This window comes from Glossina fuscipes, unplaced genomic scaffold (assembly GCF_014805625.2).
Source record: "Glossina fuscipes isolate IAEA_lab_2018 unplaced genomic scaffold, Yale_Gfus_2 221, whole genome shotgun sequence".
Taxonomy (NCBI): domain Eukaryota; kingdom Metazoa; phylum Arthropoda; class Insecta; order Diptera; family Glossinidae; genus Glossina; species Glossina fuscipes.
In genome coordinates, this window is record NW_023998564.1 from 1,951,885 (window position 1) to 1,962,432 (window position 10,548).

Genomic DNA, 10,548 nt, shown 5'->3' on the forward strand with positions numbered 1-10,548 from the left:
GTACCGTGTATCATAAGCGGTTTAGGTTATGAATAAACAGAAGAAAGAATTACATTCTAATGAAAGAATAAAGAGAACGCGAATAAAGAAGCAGAGAGCAGAATAAAGAAGCAGAGAACAGAATAAAGAAGCAGAAAGAGAACGTTTAGAAAGAGAACTTTTCTAATAAACGATCTATATTGCAGCGTTTGTAGTGAATACTATTCAAACGTGCCGACTATAGCTATTAATTAATAATAATCTTCGAATTTTTCGCAGCGGCGTCTGAGTTTTCTAACTGAAGTAAGAGCTTCATATTTTTAGTTAAAATTGGTTAAAGTAGAAATAACCTGTCAGTATCAGATTGTGAAGATAACACTTCGGAAACAAACGATTTTTTTAATCTTAAAGGAAAAGTTTTCCTTTTTGAAAGAAATTAAAATGATTTCATCAATTTGGATTTTAAACCAATTAGAGATCGATTGACATTACAAAAGTTTCTGATTTTTAGCAAATTTTTGATCTTCCAAATTGAAACATATATATAAAACTTTTTCAAAAGTTAGGCCTAATTTAAAATTACATTACCAGACGTTGGCATCAGCAATGTGTGTATATGCGATTTTCTTTCTGATTTATTTGTGCTTGAATTATAAGTCTTTGTTTTTACTTCTCCTTATTTGCTTTATATTATTTTTTGGTTATAATTAGTATGAGATTTAATTCCTAAAGTGAATTGAATTCGGATGATTATTCTTTTTTAGCTGCGTTTCTCGTATGTAAATAAATAAAATAAGAAAATTAAAAATATGATGTCGTAATATGTAAATAATGCTTTAGGACGTTTAGGTACAGTATGTGAACTCTTTGTGCTTGGGAGGGGTCTTTTTTTAGGGCCTTTTTTTTCTATGAAAAAAGGGATCTATGGGAGTTTTTATTCGCCTAAGGCTTTAAAACAATGTTGAGTAATGTTACGGAAAGCAGGAATGCTTAGGCCACGAGAAGTATTGAACACCTTCAACAGTTTTTACCAATATAATAACATTCCTTATACCTTACACCACTTGTGGTACATGGTATGGTATGTTACGTTTGTACGGATGCAGACAACCAGAAAGGAAAAAGAATGTGGGAGCGACTTAGCATTTATTATGATATATTTTGATGAAATTTGGTACACTAATCTGCTTTGTCTAAATAGTGAAATCTACTGCAAATGGTTCAGATCGGACCACTTCCCGTACGATGCTTATTTTGACTAGTCGTTGTATGAGTAACTCTGGGATAACGTACGGTAGTTATTAATGGGCCGTGAACAACTGCAGCGTTTTTATTTTTATTTTATTTTTTTTTTTTTTCTGGTTGAATATTAACAAGGAGCAGAATAAAATACAACCTTTAAACATTGGCTCACAGCTTTATAATCTGCATGATACTAACTGATTGTTTTCTTTACAGTGCGACCAAGTGCAGTGGGGAAGTTACCTATTCGTGTAATAAGGCGACGGATAGAACGAAGCGAGAAAAGAGAGGAAGGTAATAGGTAATAGGAGGTAAGTAGAAGGAGGTAAGTGTCACTATGACTACGACTGATGTAAATTCCATTGCATTAAATTAAGTGATTAAATTAAGATTTATGGTTTGAGAAAATTCAAACGACACACACACCCGCTGGATTCGTTTTCTGATCATTTAAAAATATCGCGCAAACGTAACCACAGCACACGTTCATCCACAATAGATAAAAGTGCATTAAGTTAAAAAGATCGCATGTGAAAATTTATTGCATACAAATGCAAATTTTTCTAATCCAAGCATAAATATGACCGATAAAAATAATAAAAAAATATCAAACAAAAACATTGGAATTTTAATTAAACCTCAACATGAGGTATGCTTTAAATTAAGGAAAATCCCTAGACCACATCTTATTTCTTTTCGAAAATGCATTTTTCTATAAAAAGGTCATGACTGTTCTTTTTTTTCAACAGTGTCTTTTATAAGGCCCAAAGTGCACAACTCTAAAAAGCTCTCTCATTCTTCATATTGCTTTCTAAGTTTCGCAAAGAAAACCAAAAGCGGGAAGAAAAGATAATGACAGACAAGAAAAATATATTGCTGCTCTTCGATCGTCCTAATGAACCGGTGTTCATGGAAAAAGGCGACACTTCGACTGTATTCGATGTACCGGATAGTTATTTAACTGATCGTTATCGTCCTGTTGGCAATGAGGTGCGGGCCCGTTTTGGTGAAAAGGCCGAAAGACGTGTGCCTGTACGCGAGATACGGGTACCAGATATGCGCATACCTATGTCTGTAGGACGGGATGAACAATTTTCTTTGTTTATACCGAAGCACAAGACCGCTGCTGGACGTTTAATTGACATCTTTCTGGGCATGCGTACTGTCGACGATTTATTAAGTGCAGCTGTGTTTGCTCGTGATCGTGTCAATCCTTATTTGTTTCATTATGCTTTGTCGGTGGCGTTAATGCATCGCCAAGAAACTAAGGACCTGGAATTACCTTCTCTTCCGCAGTATTTTCCCGATAAGTATGTAGATTCGAAAGTTTTTCGAAATGTACGCGAAGAGGCTACCGTCGTACCAGAAGGCTCACGTATGCCAATTGTGATACCACGTGACTATACCGCCTCTGATTTAGATCCAGAGCATCGTTTGTGGTATTTTCGCGAAGACATCGGCTTGAATATTCATCATTGGCATTGGCATCTGGTTTATCCAGCCGAGGCTAGTGATCGTAGCATTGTAGCTAAAGATCGACGTGGCGAATTATTTTATTATTCACATCAACAAATTATCGCCCGTTATAATCTTGAACGCTTTTGCAATAACTTACCACGTGTAGTTCGTCTTAATAATTTACGTGAGGAAATACCAGGGGCTTATTTCCCAAAAATGGACTCTTTGGTGGCGAGCAGAGCGTATCCGCCACGTCCGGAAAATAGTAAAATGACAGATTTAAGTCGAGGTGTGGATCAATTAAAAGTCGACGTGGGCGATTTAGAACGTTGGCGTGATCGCATTTATGAAGCAGTTCATCAAGGTTTCGTTGTTGATGTAAGTAAAATTATAAGGTAATATCCGTAAGAATATCCTCACTTACCATATCAAAATCTTTATTGTTTTACCAATATAATTACAAGATATTTGATTAATGCAAATGACTGCATCGTTTAATCGTATAGGAAAATGGAAATCGCATTACTTTGGACGAGAATCGCGGCATTGATGTTTTAGGTGATGTTGTAGAGTCCTCAATTATATCACCAAATCGTGCTTTGTATGGCGATCTTCATAACTTAGGCCATGTTTTAATCTCCTATGTTCACGATCCGGATCATCGCTATTTGGAATCATTCGGTGTTATGGGCGACTTGGCAACGACAATGCGTGATCCTGTTTTCTTCCGGTGGCATTCGTACATTGACGATATCTTCCAAGAGCATAAGACACGCATGCCTCCTTACATGGTAAACCAATTAAATTATGAAGGCGTTACGATCACTGGGCTTCAGGTCGCTGCAGATGGTGGCCGCCCTAATACTTTGAATACTTTTTGGCAACAATCAGACGTGAATTTGTCGCGTGGCATGGATTTTGTACCACGTGGTAACGTGTTTATACGTTTTACCCACTTACAGCATACACCTTTCACTTACACGATTAATGTAAACAATAATGGGGGTGCACAACGCTTTGGCACAGTGCGTATATTTTTAGGCCCTAAAAATGATGAACGTGGCCTTCCAATGTCGTTTAGAGATCATCGTTTGTTATTGATTGAATTGGATAAATTTGTAGTGTCTTGTAAGTTGCAATGCCGATGTAGATCATGAAATAAAAATATTTTAAGTTTATTATTCCTTTTAGTAAATCCCGGGATGAATACCATACGTCGTCGTTCTACTGAATCTTCGATTAGTGTACCCTTTGCACGCACTTTCCGTAGCTTAGATGAAAATCGTCCTCCTGCCGGTTCCCCGGAAGAAGGAGAATTTAATTTCTGTGGTTGTGGTTGGCCAGAATATTTACTAATACCGAAAGGTTTACCTGAAGGCTTCAAGTGCGTTTTATTTGTTATGGTCTCAAATTACGAAGATGATCGTGTAAGTGTTATAAAGGAATCATTTATTAAGCAAATGAAAATAAAACTGTTTATTGTTTCTAGATTGATCAAGATTTGTTGGGCAGTTGCAGTACTGCAGCTTCTTATTGCGGGGTACGTGATCGTCTCTATCCTGATCGTCGTTCGATGGGTTATCCCTTTGATCGCTTGGCACGGCGTGGTGTTGACAATTTGATGAATTTCTTAACTCCCAACATGGCCACCGTGGATGTTGATATACGTCATGAAGACCGCACAGTAGTGCGTCCGAATTAATTAACAATGAGACGCCTTTCGATATGTAAATGAACATGATATATAAACAGAATAGTAAATGAAAATTTGTAATCTCTACGTTTTCTTTATATTTTTTATATATAACACACAGTATATATGAAAATATAAAAATTAAATGTTAAAATAATTTAATTTTTAAAATTTAACTTAAATATACAAAAGCATTATGCTGGGCCACCGCCAAACGTCCACGGTAAATATCCTATACCACTATGTTTAATGCACATATTCATATAATCACTTTTCCAAACAAGTCTTTATGTAGGAAGTAGTCGTAAAGGTGGTCGAATTCGAACCATTTTACATAGACTTCATCCTTGGGCCAAAATATGTAGATGTACCGAATTTATTCGAAATAGCTCAACAATTGCGATCTGCAGATATGGGACGGACGGGCGGATAGATCATTTTAAATCGAGGCATTCTGAACGCATACAATTGCGCAAACTCAATTTATCTTTGTATAAACAAACGATTTAGGGCATAAAGAGCTTATCATTAGAACTTCCAAAACATTCGTAAAACCAACCAGCACTTCATGATAAGAAAAATTTGAAAACCGCACGAAGTTCTATAACCACACGTACGCATTTATTTATATTTAAAAACAATAGCATGCGTATATCTCCAGAAAAAAAACCTTAGTTTAGAAGAGTGGAATAATTTAGTATAAATAGTCGAAGAATTTTTTGGCAATTTACCAGTGTTTTCTTCAAACTTACTCGGAGTAGTTTTTTTTGTTTTTTATAAATCGTTTGCTACCAGTTACGTATAATAATGGCTAACAGGAATGATTTGTTGTTGCTTTTTGAGCATCCCAATGAACCGGTTTTTATGGAAAAGGGAAAAACAATTACAGTCTTCGATGTGCCCGATAAATTTTTAACCGATCGATATCGACCTATTGGTACAGAGGTGCAAACAAGATTTGGTGAACGGGCAGAAAAGCGCATACCTGTTAAGGATATCACTTTGCCGGATTTACGCATACCAATGTCCTTGGGGCGTAATGAACAATTTTCTTTGTTTATACCACGACATCGACAAATTGCTGGACGATTAATTGATATCTTTATGGGAGTGCAAAGCATCGACGATCTACAAAGTGTAGCAGTTTTTAGCCACGATCGTTTGAATCCTTACTTATTTAATTATTGTCTGTCGGTGGCTTTGTTGCATCGCCCGGATACTAGAGCATTAAATTTGCCATCGTTTGCTCAACATTTTCCTGATAAATTTGTCGACTCACAGGTTTTTAGACAAATGCGTGAAGAAGCTACGGTGGTGTCTGAAGGATCTCGCATGGCCATCGCAGTACCACGTGATTATACAGCTTCTGATTTGAATCCTGAGCATCGTTTATGGTATTTTCGTGAGGATATGGGTGTTAACCTCCATCATTGGCATTGGCATTTAGTTTATCCAACTGAAGCTACCGATCGCCGCATAGTGGCCAAGGATCGCCGTGGTGAATTGTTCTATTATATGCATCAACAAGTTATTGCCCGTTACAACTTAGAACGATTTAGCAATAGTTTGCCTCGTGTTGTGCGTTACAACGATTTCCGTCAACCTATAGCCGAGGGATATTTTCCAAAAATGGACTCTATGGTAGCGAGTAGATCGTGGCCTCCACGCTTTGACAATACTAAAATTAGTGACTTAAGGCGTACATCGGATCAAATTACTATGGATGTCGCCAATTTAGAACGTTGGAGAGATCGTATACTTGAGGTCATTCAATTGGGCTACGCCCTGGATGTAGGTTTTGATAGCGACACGTCAAAATTCTGTTTAAGTATAATACTAATACTTTTTTTGTAGGACAACGGCAATCGTTTGGATTTGAATGAGCAGCGTGGTATAGACATACTGGGAAATATAATAGAATCGTCGATTCTTTCACCAAATCGCACGTTATATGGTGATTTTCATAATATGGCACACGTGTTCATCTCGTACGCCCATGATCCGGATCATCGGCATTTGGAAACGTTTGGTGTTATGGGTGACGCGGCTACCGCTATGCGTGATCCAGTTTTCTATAGATGGCATGCTTACGTTGATGACATTTTTCAAGAGCACAAGGGTCGCTTGCCTGCGTACACTGTGTCGCAACTTCGCTACGAAGGTGTGTTGTTATCTGGAGTACAAATCAGCAGTGATGGCGTGCAAGCAAACACGCTAACAACGTTTTGGCAACAATCTGATGTAGATTTGTCTCGTGGTATGGATTTCGTACCCCGGGGAAATGTATTCGCTCGATTCACTCACTTACAGCACACGCCATTTACTTACACTATAAACGTAAATAATTTGGGTGCTGTGCAGCGTTTCGGTACGGTGCGTATTTTTTTGGGCCCAAGGATGGATGAACGTGGCCAACCTATGGTCTTAAGAGACCAGCGAAATCTAATGATAGAGTTGGATAAATTTGTAGTGTCATGTAAGTGATTGTGTGGATATGAGAAAAATCAAATTTCTTAAGCAATAAACTTTTTTTCGATTGTCTAGTGAATCCTGGCATGAATACCATAAGACGTCGCTCTACCGAATCCAGTGTTACCATACCGTTTGAACGTACTTTCCGTAATTTGGATGAAAACCGCCCCGCTGCTGGCACTGCACAGGAATTAGAATTTAATTTTTGTGGCTGCGGTTGGCCGCAGCATATGTTGATTCCAAAGGGTTTGTCAGAAGGTTTGCAATGCGAATTATTTGTAATGATTTCTAACTATACGGACGATCGGGTAAATTTCGGTTGTTATGTCGATCGATAATATGAAGTTTTGGTCTTTTTAATTTTAAATTAATCTCGCAGATTGAACAAGATCTGGTCGGCAATTGTAGTGATGCCTCATCTTATTGCGGCGTACGAGACCGCCTCTATCCTGATCGTCGAGCAATGGGTTATCCTTTCGATCGCCTGCCACGCCAGGGAGCAGATCGTTTGGTTAATTTCCTTACCCCTAATATGAGCGTAGTTAATGTTATCATACGTCACGAAAATAGGACCGTTTTACGGGCTACCAACTAAATTTTGAATGAGATCACAATTCGATATAACTACAATACACTCGAAATTGAAAAGTAAAAGTGCGAAAATTGAAAAATTATGCAAATTAAATCAAAAGAAAATTTTACTTTTAACATATGAATATTTTTCAATTTCGTAAGTGATAAGAGTCGCTTACTTATCAATTACATTTGAACAATTTTAATAAATATTCTTTTGCTCAAATTTCTCAGCTTTTAGTCTGGTTTCAAATCTCATCAGAAAGGTATCACCTTCTGCGCGTAGACAAATTTTTCGATTTCTTCAGATGAAAATGAGATTAATTTTGATCTTGTCTTTAACCTCTATGCTCTGTAGCGTAAGTTGAATACATTGAAAGTAATAATAAAAAAAACAAAAAAAAAAACAGGAAATAATATCGAGAAAGTGTAAAATATTTGTGTTTTGATAAAATTTGTGTTTGTGCAGTTCTTTGTTACAGCAGCCAGCAATTATGATCTTGAAGTCAAAATATTTGCTGCTAAGGCCAGTGAGCGTTATTATAAACTTTATAATAAAATTGCCGAAGAAACTTATTCTTCCTTGAATGAAGATGATTTCGAGATGATATTCACAAAACTTACTACTGTTAAAGTGATTGCTAATGAGTTGGTGGAGATATCTTTAGAAGCTTCTGAATTTGATCTTAATAAGGTACAAGATCCAGAAATGAAGAGAGCTTTACAAAATCTGCGTAAAGTAGGAGAACTTTTTGTTTTGGGAGAAGATTACTTCTCATCAGTTCTTATAAATTTGGCGTCTTTGAAAGAGCTATCCACGGATAAGGACGTTGAACCCTATATGGGTGGCATAAATATGCCCGATCATGATGACAGCCCTATAGCTTATTATCCGGACATTCAAAGAATTTTTGAGAGTAGTAACGATCCCGACGAGTTGAAATATTATTGGGAAACTTGGAGAGAGAAAAATTTGGTGTGGTCCTCCGTAAATTTTTATACCATTGTCGAAGCATTTCGGAAAGCTGCTGCAATTTTGGGTAAGTGTTTGTTGTGACAAGCATACTCGTTAAAATACGTGCACTTAATTTTTGCGACACAATTTAAGTGAACATTTTTCAAAGCTAACTAGAATAGGAACTGTTTAAGGTGTTATAATTTTTCGCCTATTGCTTCAATCAACTCTAATACGCCTCTAAACTCTTTAGAAGTAATAGTTAACCACGTCTTGTATTTCAGAGGTTCCAGTTTTACAGTTTTGGTATCGCTGCTACAATCACAAGGACTTCTTTTCTGAAATGGAAAAAGTTATGGAAGAAATTAGGCCGGCTTATCGACAAATTCATGCGTTTGTTCGGCATGAATTGCACAAAAAATATGGTAATGATGTATTGGATCCCAAAGGTCCTATACCGGATCACTTGTTTGAGCAAGTTTTAACTCAAGCTTGGAAAGAAGGCAGTGTTATCGAGACATATTTTCCTTTTAAAGAATTGCCACCCTATGATGATTTTGTTAAAGATTTTGATGCCCGGAAAGCGATCGATGAAGTTCAAAGATTTTATAAATCTCTAGGTTTTCCTGACTTTGACGATCAGTTTCTTAATGAACAGCTGAAAGAACATGATGATACGGCCAACAGTGGCGACTGTCGAGCCGATATTTTTGATCTTACACCAAGAGTGTTTATGAAATATTGTCGTAAAGTCGATTTTCGTAAATTTATGCAAAATCATGGTTATCTTAGCCGTGTGCATTATGCTCAGGAAAAAAAGAATTTGCCCTCTTATGTTTTCAGCTCTTATGACTTAGAATATCCCGTAGGTGAAGCAGTGATATTATCCGCTTGTACACCTAAACATTTGGACGCAATCGGTTTAGCAAAAGATTTCGAATTCACAAATGCAACTCTGATGAATCGTTTATTTCGTATGGGTATTCATACTATATTCAACATTCCGATATTCTTTGTGCACACCAAAGTTATGAATGATCTGCTAAATGGTACCGTCGAAATGGACGGTATTAATAAGCACTATTGGTACTTAATGCAAGAGCATGCAGGTGTAGAACCGCCTTCTGATCGATCTCAGGAAGCTATCGATTTTCCATATAGATTCTACTTGGATTTAGAACAAAACTATCAAACTAAGTAAGTTCTGAACTTACAAAAACTCCTGATAGGTAACTTGCTTTTTGCAGGAAATTTGTTTCCGAAGTGCTGGGCTACCAATTTTATAGAGCCTTTTGCAATAAGAGTAGTCAAGCCGATCACTTGCATAATTGCGATTTCTTCAGTAATCTCGCAGTTGGCCACGATCTAAAGTGAGTTAGTTTCGTGTATCTGATTAAAAGTTAATCCTGATTTATTTTATATAAATTTACAGAGCGATGATGTCATTGGGATCAAAAGAAAGTTGGCGTGACACTATTGCGAAAATATTACCCGATAATCCCGGTTTGCATGGAGATGCTCTATTAGAATATTACGCTCCCATTATAGACTGGATTAATAATTCCAATGTAGAGAATAAATTAAAGATTGGTTGGAACAATACCAAGAAAAGTAAGGGTTCCTAATTTTAACATCACCTTTTCAAGAAGTAAGTTTTATATAAAAAATTTTCTATTTTAGAAATCATCTAAATGAGGCAATTAAAAGATGTCCTTCCAATTTTGCAGGCTTGTTATTGCGCTGTTGCACTGACTATAAATCGATTACAAAAAGTATTTACTTGATTTAGAAATCATTGTTAGACGTCGTAAGAAGTTACATACTGAACGCCTTAATCAATAAAAAGTGTTAATGTCTATAGTGACAACAATGCTTGATCGACGATAGTTGAGTTTAAGCAACCATTTTTAAGTAGTGGGAGGGAGAAGACCATAAAGATTTACACATGAAATTTTCTTAAATTCTAGCAAAAAATAACTTTAGAATGAGTGGTCAAATTTTTCTCCTTTTTAGGGCGTAATTCTACCTCACGGTAGGAGTGTTATTGGACGAAAAGGACGAAGAAGAAACAGTAGTTATATGCATGAAAACTTTGCAGCTTTTATCTACGTTCACCTATTAAATACAAATTTTGTGGTTTACAATTCGGATAATATTGTGAAAGAAATTAACCTTC

The 10,548-nt window shown here is 36.6% G+C and overlaps 2 protein-coding genes across 3 annotated transcripts; both read left to right on the top strand.

Moving 5' to 3' along the window:
* Window positions 1-2,019: 2,019 nt before the first annotated feature.
* LOC119642284 lies at window positions 2,020-7,533 on the top strand. Its single transcript, XM_038041380.1, has 10 exons — window positions 2,020-3,057; window positions 3,186-3,807; window positions 3,871-4,106; window positions 4,169-4,370; window positions 4,432-4,435; window positions 4,565-4,595; window positions 5,168-6,163; window positions 6,227-6,848; window positions 6,917-7,152; window positions 7,224-7,533. The coding sequence occupies exons 1-10, from the start codon at window positions 2,074-2,076 to the stop codon at window positions 7,437-7,439; spliced, it is 4,149 nt and encodes a 1,382-aa protein (XP_037897308.1). The 5' UTR covers window positions 2,020-2,073; the 3' UTR covers window positions 7,440-7,533.
* Window positions 7,534-7,661: 128 nt separating this feature from the next.
* Window positions 7,662-10,217, top strand: LOC119642189 (angiotensin-converting enzyme). 2 transcript variants are annotated; one of them, XM_038041196.1, is made up of 6 exons: window positions 7,662-7,776; window positions 7,887-8,457; window positions 8,657-9,569; window positions 9,620-9,742; window positions 9,805-10,020; window positions 10,100-10,217. In XM_038041196.1, exons 1-5 carry the CDS (start codon window positions 7,726-7,728, stop codon window positions 9,995-9,997), a joined length of 1,851 nt encoding a protein of 616 aa, XP_037897124.1. In that variant the 5' UTR covers window positions 7,662-7,725; the 3' UTR covers window positions 9,998-10,020; window positions 10,100-10,217. The 2 variants fall into 2 exon arrangements, with proteins under 2 accessions (XP_037897124.1, XP_037897125.1); XM_038041197.1 differs by having other exon boundaries at window positions 9,805-9,983; window positions 10,053-10,217.
* The last annotated feature ends 331 nt before the right edge of the window (window positions 10,218-10,548 follow it).

What these genes read in the sequence shown, in the direction of transcription:
- LOC119642284 (XM_038041380.1), top strand. Translation starts at nt 2,074, where the DNA reads ATGACAGACAAGAAAAATATATTGCTGCTCTTCGATCGTCCTAATGAA. An exon ending in GGATAAATTTGTAGTGTCAT is followed by an intron (nt 6,849 to 6,916) that starts GTAAGTGATTGT and finishes TCGATTGTCTAG; the next exon opens with TGAATCCTGGCATGAATACC. An exon ending in CTAACTATACGGACGATCGG is followed by an intron (nt 7,153 to 7,223) that starts GTAAATTTCGGT and finishes TTAATCTCGCAG; the next exon opens with ATTGAACAAGATCTGGTCGG.
- LOC119642189 (XM_038041196.1), top strand. Translation starts at nt 7,726, where the DNA reads ATGAAAATGAGATTAATTTTGATCTTGTCTTTAACCTCTATGCTCTGT. An exon ending in TAACCTCTATGCTCTGTAGC is followed by an intron (nt 7,777 to 7,886) that starts GTAAGTTGAATA and finishes GTGTTTGTGCAG; the next exon opens with TTCTTTGTTACAGCAGCCAG. An exon ending in GAACAAAACTATCAAACTAA is followed by an intron (nt 9,570 to 9,619) that starts GTAAGTTCTGAA and finishes TGCTTTTTGCAG; the next exon opens with GAAATTTGTTTCCGAAGTGC.